The following is a 21,262-nucleotide window of genomic DNA, read 5'->3' as shown; positions in this document are numbered from 1 at the left end:
CAAACACCGACGGTCTGTAGGCTGTGACATGTCTTCAGTTCCCGTCCCGTGATCTCTAACATCAAACATTGACGGCCTATAGGCTGTGACATGTCTTCAGTTCCCGTCCCGTCATCTGTAACATCAAACACTGACGGCCTATAGGCTGTGACATGTCTTCAGTTCCCGTCCCGTGATCTCTAACATCAAACATTGACGGCCTATAGGCTGTGACATGTCTTCAGTTCCCGTCCCGTGATCTCTAACATCAAACACCGACAGTCTTTAGGCTGTGACGTGTCTTCAGTTCCCGTCCCGTGATCTCTTAACATCAAACACTGACAGTCTTTAGGCTTTGAAATGTCTTCAGTTCCCGTCCCGTGATCTCTAACATCAAACACTGACAGTCTGTAGGCTGTGACGTGTCTTCAGTTTCCGTCCCGTGATCTCTAACATCAAACACGGACAATCTTTAGGCTTTGACGTGTCTTCATTTCCCGTCCCGTGATCTCTAACATCAAACACCGACAGTCTTTAGGCTGTGACGTGTCTTCAGTTCCCGTCCCGTGATCTCTAACATCAAACACCGACGGTCTGTAGGCTGTGACATGTCTTCAGTTCCCGTCCCGTGATCTCTAACGTCAAACACCGACGGTCTGTAGGCTGTGACATGTCTTCAGTTCCCGTCCCGTGATCTCTAACGTCAAACACCGACGGTCTGTAGGCTGTGACATGTCTTCAGTTCCCGTCCCGTGATCTCTAACATCAAACATTGACGACCTATAGGCTGTGACATGTCTTCAGTTCCCGTCCCGTCATCTGTAACATCAAACACTGACGGCCTATAGGCTGTGACATGTCTTCAGTTCCCGTCCCGTGATCTCTAACATCAAACATTGATGGCCTATAGGCTGTGACATGTCTTCAGTTCCCGTCCCGTGATCTCTAACATCAAACACCGACAGTCTTTAGGCTGTGACGTGTCTTCAGTTCCTGTCCCGTGATCTCTAACATCAAACACCGACGGTCTGTAGGCTGTGACATGTCTTCAGTTCCCGTCCCGTGATCTGTAACATCAAACACTGACGGTCTGTAGGCTGTGACATGTCTTCAGTTCCCGTCCCGTGATCTCTAACATCAAACACTGACGGCCTATAGGCTGTGACATGTCTTCAGTTCCCGTCCCGTGATCTGTAACATCAAACACTGACGGTCTGTAGGCTGTGACATGTCTTCAGTTCCCGTCCCGTGATCTCTAACATCAAACACTGACGGCCTGTAGGCTGTGGCATGTCTTCAGTTCCCGTCCCGTGATCTCTAACATCAAACACTGACGGTCTGTAGGCTGTGACATGTCTTCAGTTCCCGTCCCGTGATCTCTAACAAAAATAACATCAAACAGTGACCGTCTGTAGGCTGTGACAAGTGTTCAGTTCCCGTCCCGTGATCTCTAACATCAAACACCGACAGTCTTTAGGCTGTGACATGTCTTCAGTTAACAGGGCTCGAAATGGCCTGTGGCCAGGTTGCCAAATACGACCAATGTCCTGTTTGGGCGATTTAAATATTAAAAAATAATGGCTTTAGTTGCTCAAATAATATTATCTTCTTTAGAGCTATAACATATGAGCCACTATTAATATTTGTATTCCACATTAAAATCTTGCTCGTGGTTTGCCAACATCCATTATTATTTTTGGGCCACTATATGTTTTGGAGAGTTTCGAACCCTGTGTAAAGTGTGTTAAATTTATAGTTTGAAAATGTGCTGAGGTGGTGATAAACGTTCCTTTTCTTCTTTTCCTTCTAATACGTGGTATGAACCGTGTACAATATGTGAAGGTGTTTCCACCGTTCTTAAGGGCACAGTTACAAGAACATAAAACAAGGCACGTTAAGTTTACAGGTGCGATCCAGGTCAGTCAGTGCAGCGCTCACCTGAGCTGCTTCGCTCATACAATTGAATCCCCTCAGTCAACCCATTCTCTGAATTTCCTTCTTCTTTTTTTTAACCAGTGGGCCACGGCTGGTGTAGCAAAGGTTGTGGTATGTGCTGTCCTGCCTGTAGGAAAGTGCATATAAAAGATCTCTTGCTGGTAATGAAAAGATTTATCATACATTAAAGGCTTTTGTAGGAGATTTCGCTGGCACTATAATTTACGATATCTCCTGCTATTCTTCTAGGAGATGTCGCTTCTTATAATCTTGATTGGTCAAATTTTAATTATAAGACATTATTTTGTTTTGTCACTGTGTGTGTTTCAGCGCTAAACCTATCATTAGTGATGTCACGTCACTGTCGTTCTGCTAGTTACCGCTGCCAAATATAGTGACATTCAACCCACATTGCTTACATTGTTTACAATTGTTGCAAATGAAAAGAATGATAATGGATGATAAAAAAAAATACCCCCTCGTGTCTTGTGATATCATAATTTATCAGCATTCATGATAAAAGTATAAAAATCCTCGGCAAGCCTCGGATTTCATACTTTTGTCAACTCTAGTATCCTCTATATAGGAGATTTCTGCCATGTTTGACATCTAATAGTTGACGATCAGTAAATTGATGTTCTTTTGTGGTAAAAAAAAGAGAAAAAAGTGTATATGAAGATGTCTGACCGGTCTGTTGTTTCAGGTTTGTGTTTAGTAATATCTGTGGTTTGTTGATTACAGTAAGTGTATATGAAGGTGTCTGACTGGTCTGTTGTTTCAGGTTTGTGTTTAGTAATATCTGTGGTTTGTTGATTACAGTAAGTGTATATGAAGGTGTCTGACCGGTCTGTTGTTTCAGGTTTGTGTTCAGTAATATCTGTGGTTTGTTGATTACAGTAAGTGTATATGAAGGTGTCTGACCGGTCTGTTGTTTCAGGTTTGTGTTCAGTAATATCTGTGGTTTGTTGATTACAGTAAGTGTATATGAAGGTGTCTGACTGGTCTGTTGTTTCAGGTTTGTGTTCAGCAAGATCTGCAGCCTGCTGGGGTGTCGTATTCGACTGATGCTGTCGGGCGGCGCCCCCCTCTCCGAGGCCACCCACCGCTTCATGAACATCTGTTTCTGTTGTCCGGTCGAGCAGGGCTATGGACTCACCGAGACGTGCGGGGCGGGAACCGTCTCCGAGGGTAAGCAACATTTCTCCTCATTTGTCTGGTGTATCGTATACCGAGACGTGTGGGATGGGAACCGTCTCCGAGGGTAAGAAACATTTCTTCTCATTTGTCTGGTGTATCGTGTACCGAGACGTGCGGGACGGGAACCGTGTCAGAGGGTAAGCAACATTTCTCCTCATTTGTCTGGTGTATCGAGACTTGCGGGGCAGGAACCGTCTCCGAGGGTAAGCAACGTTTCTCCTCATTTGTCTGGTGTATCGAGACATGCGGGGTGGCAACCATCTCCGAGGGTAAGCAACATTTCTCATCATTTGTCTGGTGTATCGTATATCGAGACGTGCGGGACGGGGACCATCTCCGAGGGTAAGCAATATTTCTCCTCATTTATCTGGTGTACCGTGTATGGTGTAATGTGTCCAATGCACTGTGTGTCTGGTGTATCCTGTCTGATGTACTGTGTCTTTCAGATACCATCATTTCTCTGATGTACTGTGTCTGATGTACTGTGTCTTTCAGATACCATCATTTCTCTGATGTACTGTGTCTGGTGTACTGTGATTTCTTTCACATACCATCATTTCTCTGATGTACTGTGTCTGGTGTACTGTGATTTCTTTCACATACCATCATTTCTCTGATGTACTGTGATTTCTTTAATGTGCCATAATTACTCTGATGTAATATTTGTCTGATGTACCATGATTTTTCTAATGTACTGTGATTTCTCTAATGTATCATGATTTCTTTCATATACTATAATTTCTCCGATGTATCGTGATTCCTCTAATGTATCATGATTTCTCTAATGTATTGTGATTTCTCTAATGTACCATTTCTCTGAAAGTGAATAACATTTCTCCAATTTATCGTGATTTCTCTAATGTACCATGATTTCTCTGATATATTATGATGTCTTTGATGTATTTAAATTTTTCTTGTGTTACCGTCATAATACAGTGAAATTCCTTTAAACCAGACGCCTACGGGACCAAGTATTAAGGAGTATCCTGTTTAGAGAGATTATATTCTGTACTGATATTTAAAAAGGAACCATGAAAAGCATCTGGTTTTGAGGGAGTTCCGGTTTACAGAGGGTCCGGTTTAGACAGGATTCACTGTATTTGAAAATGGTACATAAAGTAAGTAAAAGGTGTTCAGTATTTGTATGTGGAGACATGTTAGCTAATAATAGTTAATGCATGTTGATTTGGTTTGTTGTAGCCACTGATTTGAGCACGGGCCATGTGGGTGCTCCACTGTTGTGTTCAGAATTCAGACTACAAGACTGGCCAGAAGGTAGGACCTTGTTGTCTCCCTTTTTCATGGAATACTCTTTGATTTAGTTAGGGGATAACTATGTTGTATTTGACCATTAGCAAACGTTCTTGCTGGTTTTACAGTCACAAATTGAGTTTCACCGGCGATGCGGAGTGGAGGCTGAAACGGATATTTGCAATTTTAAAATCGGCATTAACGTCCACAAATGGTCAAATACAACATAGTTATCCCCATTCCAATTCAATATATGCATTTTCTGTTTTAAAATTGTTATAAAATAATTATAGCACAAGGAGATTTTTAAAAACATTTTTATGTGCAATACAACTGTTGACCCTAATATCGTTTTTGTATTTTATTAACATCTATACCAACCATTATTACCGATTTCACTTATTCCAATACTCTTCACAACATCTGGTGCTCGATAACGAAGATTCATAATTCATCATAGTTGCCGTTACATCCGTATTCCAGTCAGTGTCTCACACGACGTCCCACAAACGCTTATAAACAGCATTTATATGATAAAATGTAGAGCAGCATGCATTTTGCTTCAGAAGAAGATTCAACTTTGGTACTTTAAAAGTAAGTACACCCAACTAAACAGCGAGAAGTAGCATATGTATATCTAAATAGGCTCTTGGGGAATCACCCAAATTTCCGACACATTAATGCTCATTTTACTGGCGCAAATGGATTTGATAGCCAATCAAATTTCGTATTATATGCAGAGTGAATTAGAATGATAATTTTCTTACAACCCTCAGAGAATTTAAAGTTACCCAGGGAACATCGTGTTTGGTATGGCGGCGTGATTCACAGAGCAAGTTTCAGATATCACTACAACATTCTAAAACATTAAATGTTATATGAAGTAGCTAGTAAATTTTCTAAATGATAGGAGCTGTCGCTAATCGAAATTACCGTTACCCCCCCCCCCCCCCCCCCCCTTTTTGGTTAGTAGGGTCAGGGTTAGAGTTAGATTTACATGCAGTTAGGGTTAGGGTTACTTTTTAGGTTACAGTGAGTGTAATGGGTTGTAACAGGCAGATAGCTTTCCAAATGCTTGAATTGCATAGTTCCACTAATAAATATTAGAATTTATGTTCCTCAATTTAATTTTCTCGTAATTCCAAAATTTGTCGGCTAATGTTATTGACAGTTTTTCCTGGTCAGTCATTTTATCACAAATATTTTAAACTGTTACGAATACTGACGGAAACATATAAGACCATGTGTTACCAGCTGAATATGGTGAACGCAAAATCCCTTGAAAACTTAATTTTACAGTAAAAAGTGCTCAAAATGCGCTTGAAGTTTGCCTTCTCTATTGTGTATATATTTTGTAATGGCTATGATTTTAATGAAATACCATCAGATGTGTTTTGTTTGTCTTCACAGGTAATTACACCACCAAGGACGAACCATTCCCACGCGGGGAGATCCTAGTTGGAGGCTGTAACGTTGCCATGGGTTACTACTTGAATGATGCCAAGACGAGAGAGGACTTCATGACCATCGATGGAATTCGCTTCTTCTGTACCGGAGATATAGGCCTGTTTGACCACGAGGGATGTCTGAGAATTATTGGTGAGTTCCCTACCTTACTCCACGTGTGGTTTAGTAGTTCCCTACTGGTTCAACTGGAGGAGAGTGTAGGTTTCATCAGCTTCCTTCTATCTGTCCGTCCATCTGTCACATAGTTTTCTAGACCATTTGTTTCACAGTGCCTTTTTGTGTGTAGCTTCATCGTGTACTGTTACAGATGAAGTTTGATTTTCATGTCTCATACATGTAGTTATGGCTCTTGAACTTAGAACATACAGAAATTTGTGTGTAGCTTCATCATGTACTGTTACAGATGAAGTTTGATTTTCATGTCTCATACATGTAGTTATGGCTCTTGAACTTAGAACATACAGAAATTTGTGGGGCCCAGTAGGGGACATGTATTGCTCTCTCTCGGGCAATACAAGAATCCTGACACTTGTTTCTTACAATCAGTACAACTCACAAGCTCATATAATATCTATTTATAATATAATGACAGACCGCAGGAAGGAGCTGGTGAAGCTACAGACGGACTACATCATACTATAATAATAATTCTAATATTATAATTACAGACCGCAGGAAGGAGCTGGTGAAGCTACAGACGGACTACATCATACTATAATAATAATTCTAATATTATAATTACAGACCGCAGGAAGGAGCTGGTGAAGCTACAGACGGACTACATCATACTATAATAATAATTCTAATATTATAATTACAGACCCCAGGAAGGAGCTGGTGAAGCTACAGACGGACTACATCATACTATAATAATAATTCTAATATTATAATTACAGACCCCAGGAAGGAGCTGGTGAAGCTACAGACGGACTACATCATACTATAATAATAATTCTAATATTATAATTACAGACCGCAGGAAGGAGCTGGTGAAGCTACAGACGGACTACATCATACTATAATAATAATTCTAATATTATAATTACAGACCGCAGGAAGGAGCTGGTGAAGCTACAGACGGACTACATCATACTATAATAATAATTCTAATATTATAATTACAGACCACAGGAAGGAGCTGGTGAAGCTACAGACGGACTACATCATACTATAATAATAATTCTAATATTATAATTACAGACCCCAGTAAGGAGCTGGTGAAGCTACAGACGGACTACATCATACTATAATAATAATTCTAATATTATAATTACAGACCGCAGGAAGGAGCTGGTGAAGCTACAGACGGACTACATCATACTATAATAATAATTCTAATATTATAATTACAGACCCCAGGAAGGAGCTGGTGAAGCTACAGACGGACTACATCATACTATAATAATAATTCTAATATTATAATTACAGACCACAGGAAGGAGCTGGTGAAGCTACAGATGGACTACATCATACTATAATAATAATTCTAATATTATAATTACAGACCGTAAGAAGGACCTGGTGAAGCTACAGACGGGCGATTACATCTCGCTGTCAAAGGTGGAGACAGTTCTCAAGATGTCGCCAATCGTCGATCAGATCTGTCTGTGTGCCAGCAGCTTCCAGGTGTACACCATCGCCATCGTCGTCCCCAACCAGAAGAACCTCGTCAACCTCGCTGCCTCGCTTGGGCACAATGGTGTCGAGTTTCCGCAGCTCTGCGCCAGCAAGGACGTCGCCAAGGAGGTCACCAAGATCTTGACAGCTCATGGACTAAAGTGTGAGTGTTTAAATGGCGGCAGTGGTTCACATTTCGCATTGTCCAAGGAGCCATGCCACATCCGACGCCATATAACCGTAAATAAAATGTGATGTGTACGTCATTAAATAAAACATTTCCTTTCATACTAAGTGGAATTTTCATTTGGAACAAGCTTTATTTTAATTACTTGCTTTCTTGCATTCCTACTGGCCTTGGTGGCATCATGATTAGGCCATCGGTCTACAGGCGGGTAGGTACTGGGTTCGGATCCCAGTCGAGGCATGGAATTTTTAATCCAGATACCTACTCCAAACCCTGAGTGAGTGCTCCGCAAGGCTCAATGGGTAGGTGTAAAACCACTTGCGCCGACTAGTGATCCATAACTGGTTCAACAAAAGCCATGGTTTATGCTGTCCTGCCTGTGGGAAGCACAAATAAAAGATCCCTTGCTGCCTGTCATAAAAGAGTAGCCTATGTGGCAACAGCGGGTTTCCTCTAAAAAACAGTGTCAGAATGACCATATGTTTCACATCCGTTAGCCGATGATGAAATAAAAAATCAAAGTGCTCTAGTGGCGTCGTTAAATAAAACAAACTTTACTTCTTTTTTTCTTGCATTCCTATTGGTGAAAAATTCATTTGGTATTTTTGATAACACATACTGTTAATACATATATGTGTGATAACTATTTAAAGACATACGGCTGGTGCTCCTAGGTTGTGACCGGGTCACCAGTGTCATTCCATCCAATGAAAAAAACCAAGTCCAAACAAAATTGATCACTCTGTGATGAACAAGTTTACCTCTAATTGACTTGTCTGTGGTTAACAAGTTAAATACAAGCACTAGGGCCATAAATACATTTAGGTTTTAGTTTGAAAAGGTGTTTTTTATTTGGTTTTGAGGATATGTAAGAAATAGAATACTACATTCATGTCAGATACGATTTATCTTGCTTAGTTTTTGCTTGTTAGATACGTTTTAAAACAACTGATTTTTCGATAAATGGTATCTTAACGGCCACTCATATGGTATTCTCCATTTACAAATATCTTGGACTTGGCTCTGACAAATTTTGCCAAATGCATAGAAGCTATTTTCCCCTAAATATAATTATAGATGAATTGAGATCATTCGTCAGTGTACAGAAATACTTGCCATTAGTACCTGTCTAATTCAAATAAGCATGAAGTATTCTTTGCATATTAAAGTTAAGCTGTAAATGTGTTTTTCAGCCAAGCTAGACAAGTTTGAGATCCCACAGAAAGTGTTACTGTGTGCGGAGCCCTGGACGCTAGAAACGGGTCTAGTCACAGATGCATACAAGCTGAAGAGAAGGAAGATTGACGAGAAATTCAAGAGCGAGATTGCCAAATTGTACGAGGAGTAACTGGAGAACATGTACCAGGGAATGTGTGTCAATAAACCATTGTATAGTGCTGGCGGGAATCATGTCGTCTGTGTGTGTATTTTATTGTGGAGCAAACAGGACCATGATCATTGCGCGGGACTGGCACCGAATATTGCTGCTGTCGTAGCTACACATCTTGTTGTATATACAGGCAGGGAGCATTTTGTTTTTAAAGTCTTTGATTAGCCACTATTGTTTACTGTTTTCAAATTGTGTAGCGATCTCTGCAACTTGTGTAGCAATCTCTGAAACTTGTGTAGCTCATCAAGACATGACACTGAGCAAAGTGTTCCCTGATTAGCCTCTGAGAATTAAAAATTGGCGTAACTTCATTTACAGGTTATGCAAAAACAAATTCACAGCTTGCCCATTTGCTATTCAAATGCTATGAAAGGAATGCAATGTTATGCAAATTCGGGGCTTGCTCTGGCATTCACCAAATTCACCAGTTACAAATTTTGAAAGCAGTTGGTGAATTTTATTTAAGTTTGGCGAAATAATTTCATGTAAAAATTGACTTTAAAAAAAAAAAACCTGATCATTTCTACAAATTTTGAAAGTTTATTTGACAATTTTGCGAATTGTTTTGCTCACCCAGAGCTAGCCCACCAATTGTATTACTTAAATGAACTTTACACAATTGGGTAGTGGTAAGTAACCCCATAAAGTAAAAAATTGAAAGTGATGGACCCTAGTTTTTAAACACTACGGTGTATTTTTAAACATTAGAGCTGCTTTTAATAATTGAAGACAAACATTACTTAGATTTTATTGTTTAGATTATGCATTTCCGTATTTCCTTTCATGCGAAGTGTTTCTGGTCATCCTGGTGTTTTTGACCTTCTGACTACTGCAGGTGACATATCTTGCCTGACGTCATGCCAGTCTACACACTGTACACTGTACACTGTATACAGTGCATTCCCCAACTCGCCGGAAATAATAATTTTAGACAGGAAACAGATTGACTGACAGTATGGCTGCTTTAGTTTTTCATTTTTCAATGAAAAATACCTTGGAATATTTTAGCTTGACAACAAATTCGATTGTTTTTACCAACAATGAAGATCACCAAATATTGGGATATGAACCACAGTTTTTTTGTTTTTCTTTAAATTCTGGTCAGATAACCACTGTTATTGGGAATAATGGAAATAAATACTGGACAGCTAACCACAAATGCCTGTAGGTAAACAACTTTTTCAATTTTTGGCCTAATTTTAATTATCATTAACTGATCTAAAATATTATAAAAATTAGAAAAACCCGTGAAAATAATACTGATTCAAATATGAACTTTATTTTATGTATTTATAAAACATTTAAGTGAATATATGTTAGTAAAAAATATAAACTTGTACCCACTCAACATGGTTTTTGTCAAAAATTAATCCAGTAGTCTAAAGGTTAAAAAAACACGTACCTCTTGCTTCACTCTATAACTATACCCAAATGTGCTACAGGTCTGTAGATTAACCACACTGCGTGTTCACTTTCACAAGTTAAAAGTTAGGGTCTGTAACTTTAATAGAAGACAAATATTTACTAATGACATTTACCTAGTCATACCAGCAAGATTTGAGGCTAAGATTTGTAACAATGTCGAGTGTTAGTGCCTGACGGTGATAAATGATCTGTATAGTCCGTAGTCCACTAATGAACACAAATCTTCTAAACCACCGACTTTTAATTAGCAGTGTGATCTACTAGTCACACACACTGTTAGCTACTTAACATAATTTACATTGAAATATTTATTGTTTTTAACTTTTGTCATATATTGACAAACTGAGTATAGTTAAGTCAGTATGTTTTTTAGGGTTTTTTCTGGTAATCTACATTATCAAGTTTACTATTCCAGCATTATCAAGTTTACTATTCCAATCATCATTCCTTCACTAGACAGACAGGATGCACTCAGTGGTGAAGTGCACCCTTGATATTTGGTTGATCTAGGATCTGGGCTATTTTTGGTTCCAGCCATTGCTCCACAACGGAGTAACAAAGGTCATGGTGTGTGCTATCCTGTCTGTGGGATGTTGCATATAAAAGATCCCTAGCTGCTAATCGAAAAGAGTAGCCCATGATATTGCGGCAGCAGGTTTCTACTCATATTCCGACGCCATATTACGGTAGTTAAAATGTGTCGAGTGCGTCGTTAAATAAACAATTTCTTCTCTCCGTGTTCCATTTATCACGTTTACAAGGCACATTATCATTCCTTCACAGGCATGTTGCTACTTTGTCTTCATTTATATCACTTTTCCCGTCGTACTTGTGTGTGCAAGTTGTATTAAAATAGCAGGCCGTTGATCAAAATACAGGTGGTGGTGGTGGTTTTCTTTACGACATTTTGTGGAGAACGAAGCTCCGTTCTTGACTTTCATGATCTTTGGTAACCTTGGTAACCAGAATGACTGTTTTCAACGTATTTCAATGCCTGGGTCTGTTCTTATAAAACCTAACTGGACTCCAATCTTAAATGACATCATGTACATTGAATTTGTAGGCATTGTTATTAGTCTTGATACTTTAAGTCTAATAGTTGCCTAATTTCCAGACTACTTTCTAGAGCTGCTTCTCAGTTTCTAATATTAATTTCTAACATTTTCTTCCAAATTAAAATCCGAGAAGCAAAGTTTTCTTCTCCTACTTTACAAAATGAATTTTGAGTGGAATTGTTTTTAATTTTCAACTTTACCCGACTTAAACAAATCAGCAAAGGCGAAGTAAGGAAACTTCTGTCTTGTGACCTGAACAGAATACAGAGGACTGGATGGAAGATTTTAAGCCATCTCATTGGGTGTTGGGATCAATCTACTTAAATACAAGGAATATGCCATTTGTTTGAGGTCAGGTTAAGTGTTCATGAAAGAGAAAACATTCCAAGTTTTCTACAAATTAATGTTTATAGAAGATGTATGTTGTCCCCTTTTAATTTTGATTAGAAGATTTTGAAAGAAATGTGTGTTAATATCAGACGACTGTTTGCAAGGCTGAAGTATGACACTAATACTGATCTGTGTGTGTTTCACTTCATACCCTTTCACAAACTCAACTTCAAATGACTGTTCCCTTTGGACTATTATGCAAAGAGGATGTATGTAATTATTTTCCATGTCACTTAGTGACTATACCAAAAGTTTGTTTTAACAAAGTTTGTTTTAAGAGTCTGTCTTAACAGAAAGTTTGTTTTAAGAGTCTGTCTTAACAGAAAGTTTGTTTTAAGAGAAAGTTTGTAAAGCGATAATAAATCCGGGTTCCTGCACTTCATTATATACCATATTGTGGGAATTCCATTAACTTATTAAAAGCATTTTCCATTACCTTTTGGAGGATCTTCAAAGATATCTCTGCAATTTTCAACATGATCTAATAATAATTAATGATCTTTTCAAGTGGTATTTTTAAATGGGAGCGGAAAATGTAATAGATTTTCATTTTCCATGGACCAAAAAAAATTCCATACATGTATGTACATGTACCTTCCCAGGCCTAGAAGATTTTAAGACCTCTGTAAATTCCATGACGTTCCAGTATTTCCATGACCAGCATGTACCATGTACAAATGATCCAGGAAAAAAGGTAATGTCTGATAATGGTGGCGGATCCAGAAAATCCATTGGGTGGGTGGGCGTGGCGTCTCCAATGACATGTGGCAGGTGGCCATAAACCTTCCTGAAGTGATTTCTTGTATTCTTCCAACGTAAAAAAAAAAAATGAAAGTATTAATTTGTTGCAAAATGTAGGAGTGATCTGACCTAAAACCGCCCCCCCCCCCCCCCCCCCCCCCAGATCCGCCACTGGATGTCAGGATTATCTTTGAAACTAGAATGCCAGGCTTTCTGCCAGAAAATAATTTGAGGGTACGTAATAAAAACACAACAAATGTTTTCAAATTGGATACTGAATTTCAAGTAATTTGACAAATTTTAAAACAACAGATGAAAATGATAAAAATAAATTAAAAATAATTATGTCCTTTAATTTTTAACATTTTTGGGAACATAATTTTATCCTCCATACCCTCTAGCAGAAATCCCGAACTCTTGTTTTAAGCAGCTATATCTATACAAGGAATATTTAGTTTTCTATATTTTGATTAGCAAAAGTTGTTAATTGATTGAAAATTGATCAGCAACTGCTGTTTGACACTTTACAAATTGTGTAGCGATCTCTAAAACGTGTGTAGTGAATCGCAGCACGACACTGAACAAACTGTTCCATGATACATGCATATTTATCATGTGCAGTGCGTTGAATGTTGGTGACAAGATGTTGATTATCTTTGAAATTAGGAGACTGTTTGAGAATTAAAGTAGGAGACTGTATTTTCCGAGTGCTACGGTGATGTGTATAATTGTAACCGAGTTCTGTATCTTTGTCATTATTATGGCTCCATCTTATGAATGCAGTGATGTGTATATTTCTAACAGGGTGTTCGTGTCTTTGAAAGTAGGAGGCTGTTTGAGAAAAGTAGGTGGCTATATATCTTCTGAATGCAGTGTATATAGGTGCATGCGTGAATAGGAGGTGGTTTCACTAGCAGTGGCCATCACAAATTGACACTTACGCACATTAATGAACATCATGGATATTAGCATTAATTTGAATTGATTAATTGTACATTTTGGTTCTAGTGATGTATACATCTGCATGTAATTATATTAATATGAAACAATCGGTCTTGTATATGTTTCAATTTTTAAGGCTTAGTGGCCGTTTTACCATTTTGTTTTATTGTAGCTCTTGTTGATTTGAGAACCACATTTTGAAGTGTTGATTTTGTACGTTAGACTTTGTTATGTTTTTATTATAGAGTAATATATAAGGAACATTTATTTGTGACCTGTCATATTGAAATGGAGGTCACGGTCAATTTGTGTGATTGGTCAAAATTTCAGTTGCATCGTATCCGTTTTGATAATGAAGTGTTTTCAGAAAAATTGAACTTGCTCATTTTAGACATTCATACAATCATGAAAAATGTGTAGATATTCTGTGGTTTTCACAGACATCAAAAATATCAATTATCAACAAGTATAAAATAATATGAAATCACAATCATACTATTTGTCACTGGTAGGTCCAGTGGTCAGCATTGCCCATTGAGTTCTACCGAGATAGCAATGTCATATTTGGACCAATATAAGCATCTATAACAAAAGAGTATTTACAGATTAGAATTATGTTTATACAGTGTTCGAAGTGAGCGCTGTGAGCGCTGTGAGCGAGTGCAGTCAGATGTGTACTGAAAGTAATCGGCTAGCCAAAATGGCGGTGGAGCTGGACAAGACGTGATTTTCTAATTGGCCTTATGGCAAATTAATAATGAAATACAGGATTCACGTTTCAGCTTGCACCCTTCTACCTGAGACTGTTTGATGTGTGCAGGGCAGGACGTACCCGTAGCTCAGTGGTATATTGCTCACCTGATAAGCATTCGGCTTAGTATCGATCCCCATCAGTAGACCCATTGGGTTATTTCTCATTCCAGCCAGGGCGCCACTACTCATATATCGAAGGCCTTGGTATGTGCTATCCTGTGTGGGATGGTGCACATAAAAATATAAAAGATTGTAGCAGATTTCCTCTCTAAGACTATATGTCAGAATGACCAAATATTTGATATTCAACAGCCAGTGATTAATAAATCAATGTGCTTTAGTGGTGTCGTTAAACAAAACAAATTAGCTACTTTTTTTATGTGCTCTAGTGGTGATGTTAAACAAAATAAAGACTGTTCCATATGGCAGGTGACACTGTTCTTGCTTTTTGAACATATTTTTAGTGGTTATTTATGGCGACTATTTTGAAAATTACATATCATTGTTTTGTTACATTTTACATGTAGTCGTTTTAACACATATTATTGTTTGCTCTCTTCCGCTCTTAGTTTAATACAGGAAAACCTGTCTAAACCGGACTCTGAACATACAGGAATCTTGTCAAAAACGGCAAAGTTTCATGGTCCCGAATTTTCTAATTCTAAAACTCAACCCTCTAAACGCTGGATAAATATTATGTCCCCGGTATGATCCGGTTTAAACAGCTTTCACTGTATGTAGTATTTACATTGTCTGTAGTACTGAATTCCAGGATTCAAACTTAACAACGGCACTTGCGCTGATTGCCATAGTCGCGATACAAGTGTGTTACTGCTGGTTAAAAATGATTGCATTCATTTGAAGGGATTGATTTTGACTTTTTTAATTGTTGCAAAAGTTAATGGTTGAAAATTGCCATAGGCAGGCTCAGAATTGTGACGTGACCGTTTTACCTTTGGTAATTCTTAAGTTGGAGCCCTGGAACTCTATATTGGATTAATAATCTATTCTTTTGTTAATCTGTCTCTAAATAGTCGGAGATCCATTTTGTAGGATGTTTGTATGTACTGTAGGTAGGATAACACACTCCAGAAAGTTTAATCTCATTCTTCATGGAAAGTTCATCACTGTGGGTCGGTGTTGCTGTTTTATGTATAATTATACTGAGCTCCATTAAAAACGCTCTGGTTAACTCTTATAATAAGAGGAAACCAAAAATTAACTAATTTTGTGTAACTGGATGTACAAATGTATTATGTTAGACAATAAATAACCCCAAAAGTGTACACACGGTTAGGGTTATTGTGTATTGTATGAACCTCACACATCCAATAGCAATAACAACTAAAAATCGCATGGTGTGTTTTTAAGTGGAGTTCACTATATTTTGACCAATGAGTTTATGAATTACACCCTGATGTACATTTTTAAATTTATTTATTTATTTTTATTAATATATTTTTTTAATGTCAGTTGAAAACAAATTTCATTTTCTTTTCATTTCACACCAAGCTGAAATTATTGCAAAAAACAACAACAACCACAACTTCTAGTGGAGACTACTGCAGGTGATGGGTCAATTTGAATGCTTTGATTAGTGGTACTGGCCTGTGGTGTAGTGGTTGAGCAGTCACACTTGAGGTTAGTAGATCCAAGGTTCCCACCCTTGTACTGACCCCCACCAAGAGTCTCCGACGCCATATAACCATAAATAAATATCTTGAGTGTAAAACATTTCCTTCCTTCCGACCAACAAGGAGTTTTAATGGCTCACTGTGAAGGTAGGTGCAAGACCTCCACACTGACTTCTCTTTCACCAACCTCGAACAAACACTAACCACTAACCACTAACCCACTGTAACAAACACTAACCACTAACCCACTGTCCTCGACGGACAGCCCAAGTAGCTTGTGGTATGTGTGCCCATTACAGTATCTACTTAACACGAAAATAAGTTAAAATTTGTGAATGCTTTAGGTAGTGGTTAGCCTGCCTCTCGGTTGATATCTTGGTTTATAGTGAGGTGCATTCCATTCTAAGACCAAACCCTGATCTGCAATTCCAGTGAAAACTCACCACCTAGATGTTTTGAAGCATTGAAGGTGATGCAACTACATGTATGAACTGATAAATATTAGTGAGTTATAACAAAGTGTGAGCAGTGTTATTTTGCTTCATGCCAGTATGAAAACAAAAACTGCCAGTCACCGAGTTCCGCATGAATTGTGGTTGAACCATTAATAAGAAATCGGAAGAATAGTTTAAGTTAAACAATTATCTGAAATTTAAAAATTCATGGCTTTAATTTGATCAAAGTACTGTCTGTTATGAAATTATATACTTCAGAGATTTTGTTTGCATTCCACTTCAACTGCTGAGATGCATTTCATTTCATTTCAACTTATTTTCGTGTTTATATCCAATTAAGGTTCAAGTACACTCTCCTGGACACACACCTCAGCTATTTTGGCTAGCTGTCCAGGACAGTGTGTTAGTTGTTAGTGGTTAGTGAGAGAGATGAGTGTGCAGTGGTCTTACAGCTACCCATTGAGTGGTTCAAACTCGCTGTGCGTGGGAGCCAGTACCAGTTCCATACAACCTGAGCAAGATAAAGCTGTTATCTTCAGACAGTAACTGGACATTTATATATCCTGCAATCTAACGAGAAGAGTCAGAAAACCATCTTTATTGTAGTTCTTCCGTGTACTTAGTGTGCCATCAATTTAGCAAGGCTTTTGCGTTTGATGTTATGCACAATACATAACTTAACTATTTGTAAGACATTAAAATGTTGCATTAAAAAAACAAAAGTCTTAAAAGTTTTAGTTAATAAATATAATATTGGTTCATACTGTATTGAAACCAATAATGGGAAATGCATGCAATTGAAAAAAAACTTGAAGTAAAGATGTTGTCAGGCATATGTCATATGACCTATATGGCCATGGACATGAAATACAGAAATCATTCTAGCTGTCACATCTTGACAATATGTACCTGCGTTCACTGATTGCAGGATAGGTAAACTTAGCTGTCTCACTGTTATACCAAACTGACCTATACCAGATTTCTTCAATAATTACGACTCTCAAAATATGTCAGCCATACATTTCTATAGAGCACATCAGTGTATATATTTCTAAATGTACGATGATTGATTCACCTCTGTGGACCCTTTCTTTGATTAGGTTTTATCTACCAGTGCTCCATGATTGATATATCAAAGGCTATGGTATGTACTGTCCTGTCTGGGAAAGTGCATATAAAAGATATCTTGCTACTATTGGGGAAAATGTAGCAGATTTCTTCTCTAAGAGTAAGATTCATGTCAAAATTACCAAATGTTTGACATCCAATAGCCGATGATTAGTAAATCATTGTGCTCTAGTGGTGTCAAATAAAACAGACTTAACTTGTGTAAACTAGACTTTTTCTTCTGAGGTCTTTTTTTAAAGCTGCATAATGTTCATGACATAATACATTGTATCCTCGTTTCAGCCAGTGCACCACGACTGGTATATCAAAGGCTGTGGTATGTGCTATCCTGTCTGTGGGATGGTGCATATAAAAGATCCCTTGCTGCTAATGAAAAATTTAGCACATTTCCTCTCTAAGACTGTCGAAATTAACAAATGTGTGACATCCAATAGCAAATGATTAGTAAATCAATATGCTCTAGTGATGTAGTTGAACAAAAACTTGTTAACACAGGCATCAAGTGTGTTGTTCGGATGTGGGATTTTTGGGGGGAGGGTTCTTGTGGTGGTGGATTTTTTTTTTCCCCTTCTTTTTTTGTGTTAATATTTTATTTTGTTGTTTCAGTAGCTAGATGGGACTAAGCTGAAGTCTGGTGTTGTATGCACTGTATACACTTTAATTAGACATTCCGGTTTGATGTGTAGATGTATCTCACTGTTTGCATTTATAACCTAGAAACCACATATCCAGTGTGTGTCCGAACTACCATGCGGCCCAGTTTAGGGCTTACTGCTATATTTACGTTCATCTCGAACACCTTTGACCACTGTTAATTGTAATCACAGACAATAATAATGTGCTCATTTCAGTTTGTGAATAAACCACCATTTTCTTCAATTATCAAACGTGTTGTTTCTCTTTGTTCATTAGAAGTTTATAGGGCAAGTCTAGACAAACGCTCACTGTGGCTGGAACATCAAATGAGGCAACTGTTTGATGGATGTTGTAAGGGATGTTTGCAATACCATATATTGTATTACTGTTGCTAGATTTGCAGCCCTTGTATGGCAACCAACCTGTTTTGTTAAAAGCAGTATTTACACCTCACAACTGTGGCCCCACCAAACGGCGATAACCGTACTGAACATAGAATTATTTTCAAAGTATGTCGATTAATTTTGTTATTTCACACCCATTACTATGTGGATATTTGATACATGTATTTAGTGCAAATTTTAGACTGGTCAAATATTGTTACAATGGCAACATATTCAAAATTGTAAGTAAACAATGCGACGCCAAAAGCTATGCATCTTCCGTAAAAAAAACTATAACCCTACTCCATATGGAATTGACTAGCCTCGGTGGCGGCGTGGTTAGGCCATCGGTCAACAGGCTGGTAGATACTGGGTTCGGATCCCAGTCGAGGCATGGGCTTTTTAATCCAGATACCGACTCCAAACCCTGAGTGAGTGCTCTGCAAGGCTCAATGGGTAGGTGTAAACCACTTGCACTGACCAGTGATCCATAACTGGTTCAACAAAGGCCATGGTTTGTGCTATCCTGCCTGTGGGAAGCGCAAATAAAAGATCCCTTGCTGCTAATCGGAAAGAGTAGCCCATGAAGTGGCGACAGCGGGTTTCCTCTCAAAATCTGTGTGGTCCTTAACCATATGTCTGACGCCATATAACCGTAAATAAAATGTGTTGAGTGCGTCGTTAAATAAAACATTTCTTTCTTTCCATATGAAATTGTACAAAACGTATTTGGACTAATTTTATTATTTGACACTCATTGTCAGTGAAATTAGGCCCATGTGTCAAACATTGTTAAAATAGCATCAGTCAAAATTGTAAGTAAAAAATGCAATGGCAAAAGCTTAAGTGAAATGTTATCTACTTTTGTTTGCTTCTAAATGGCATTGTGTCTGGCTCGTAGATGGCCTCAAAGGTTGTGCGGTATTTCTGTGGGGTTTTTTTTTCTTCCCCCCCCCCCCCCCCCTTCAAAATTATAGTTTTAAATTGCATCGTTTGCTTGCATTGTAGGGTCAAAGGTCAATCTTTTTTTGATAATCATTACTAAAGTAATGGTAGTCTGTCTATATTTTTGGTCAATGACAGAAAAATATAGTAATTTATCTAGTTATCATATCTTGCCACATTTTAGTGATTGCAGGATAAATGGAATTTGATTCTTATTCGTGTAATTTCAAATACAAATATATGACATTGTTAGTATAGTATAAAACGTTAGTGTGTGTTTTCGTGCATGCCTGTATTTTGGCCCATAATGAAGACAAACCATACCACACCATTCATATCGTCTTGTAATACCTTTTTATTTAAAGTAGTATATTCAGTATATATAACAGACAAACGACAATAAGCAATATAAAAAATATTTATGTGTGTAATTAAAAAAGAAACACATGTAATTATTATATTGCACACAAATATACAAAAAGCAATATCAGATAAGTAAAATGTATTTAATTGTTAAACCATATATTTGTCTTTATACAGTGACAAAAAAAAAAAAAAAAAAAAATACGAACATTTTCGCCCTTGACGGGTAGGCATCTTGTTTGGGGTTTGAAAATTGAAAAAAAATATATATAATATTTGCAGGTTTTTTTTCTGCATTCATTAAGTATGTAAATACAGCTGACGATGTCAAACGGAAGATTTACATGTATCTCTGACGGCGGGACGTAGCCCAGTGGCAAAGCGTTCGCTTGATGCGCGGTCGGTTTAGGATCGATACTCGTCGGTGGGCCCATTGAGCTATTTCTCGCTCTAGCCAGTGCATCACGACTGGTATATCAAATACCATAGTATGTGTTATCCTCTCTGTGGGATGGTGCTTATAAAAGATCTCCTGCTACTAATGGAAAAATGTAGCGGGTTTCCTCTCTGAGACTATAATGTAAATAATTACCAAATGTTTGACATCCAATAGCCGATGATTAATAAATCAATGTGCTCTAGTGATTTCGTTAAACAAAACAATTTTTTTTTTACATGTACCTCTGAACCGGTCTTCGTTTTTGAAAATAGTCGCTTTTTTGTTTTTATGTTTATTGTTTGTTGGGTGTTTCAATGATTTGACACTCTTGAAATACTAGTAGATAAAAATAGCAGTTTTATATTCTTCCGCCTTTTAGCGGAATTCCGCTTTAAAAAAAAAAAAAAAAAAAAAATCTTTTATCGTAAAATAAATCTGTGAAAATGTTTTGATAAAACAAAAATCCCATTTCCCTTTATTTTCAGGTTTTAAAAAAAAAAAAAAATTATTGCACTACCACTAAACCATTTTCTTAATGGCTGTTCGCTTACCTGTAGACAGTGTACCGCGATATAAGACTGATGACCAGTCAAAAAAATCGATGCGCTTTTGTATGATAGAACATTTTCAGCATTTTTAAAGAATACCAAATCACATGCCTGTTCGAGGTGAAAACTGAAGTGTGATATGTTATTAACATGAAAATTTTATATCTATGAACATTTGACTCTATTTGACCTAATGTTGACGTAATTTTTACCTCTAGGGTGATTTTTCAACATGCTAACCAGATTAATTTTGATGAAGAACCTGTAAGCTATCAAATTATACTAGTTGTTTGCTTTTAACAAATTGATTTATCAAAACCTTTTTTGGAATTGGCCTCCTGACAAATGGTCAGGGCACAAAAGGGTATGAGATAAACTGAACAAGAAAAGACAAGAATATTT

The 21,262-nt window shown here is 37.7% G+C and overlaps 1 protein-coding gene across 1 annotated transcript in view; it reads left to right on the top strand.

The window, feature by feature from the left end:
* The window catches only part of LOC121374671 (long-chain-fatty-acid--CoA ligase 4-like), a 52,648-nt gene extending 34,220 nt beyond the window's left edge, over positions 1 to 18,428 (top strand). Inside the window, exons 13-17 of the mRNA XM_041501783.1 lie at positions 2,930 to 3,102; positions 4,312 to 4,386; positions 5,773 to 5,961; positions 7,334 to 7,609; positions 8,827 to 18,428. Of these exons, the coding sequence (XP_041357717.1) occupies positions 2,930 to 3,102; positions 4,312 to 4,386; positions 5,773 to 5,961; positions 7,334 to 7,609; positions 8,827 to 8,981 (868 nt within the window). The 3' untranslated portion in view covers positions 8,982 to 18,428. The remainder of the gene's footprint in view (positions 1 to 2,929; positions 3,103 to 4,311; positions 4,387 to 5,772; positions 5,962 to 7,333; positions 7,610 to 8,826) is intronic.
* Positions 18,429 to 21,262: the final 2,834 nt, after the last annotated feature.

The sequence above is a fragment of the Gigantopelta aegis genome, chromosome 1, assembly GCF_016097555.1.
Source record: "Gigantopelta aegis isolate Gae_Host chromosome 1, Gae_host_genome, whole genome shotgun sequence".
In the NCBI taxonomy this organism is placed as follows: Eukaryota; Metazoa; Mollusca; class Gastropoda; order Neomphalida; family Peltospiridae; genus Gigantopelta; species Gigantopelta aegis.
The sequence above is the reverse complement of the archived record's forward strand: the minus strand, read 5'-3'. Positions and strand labels throughout refer to the sequence as shown.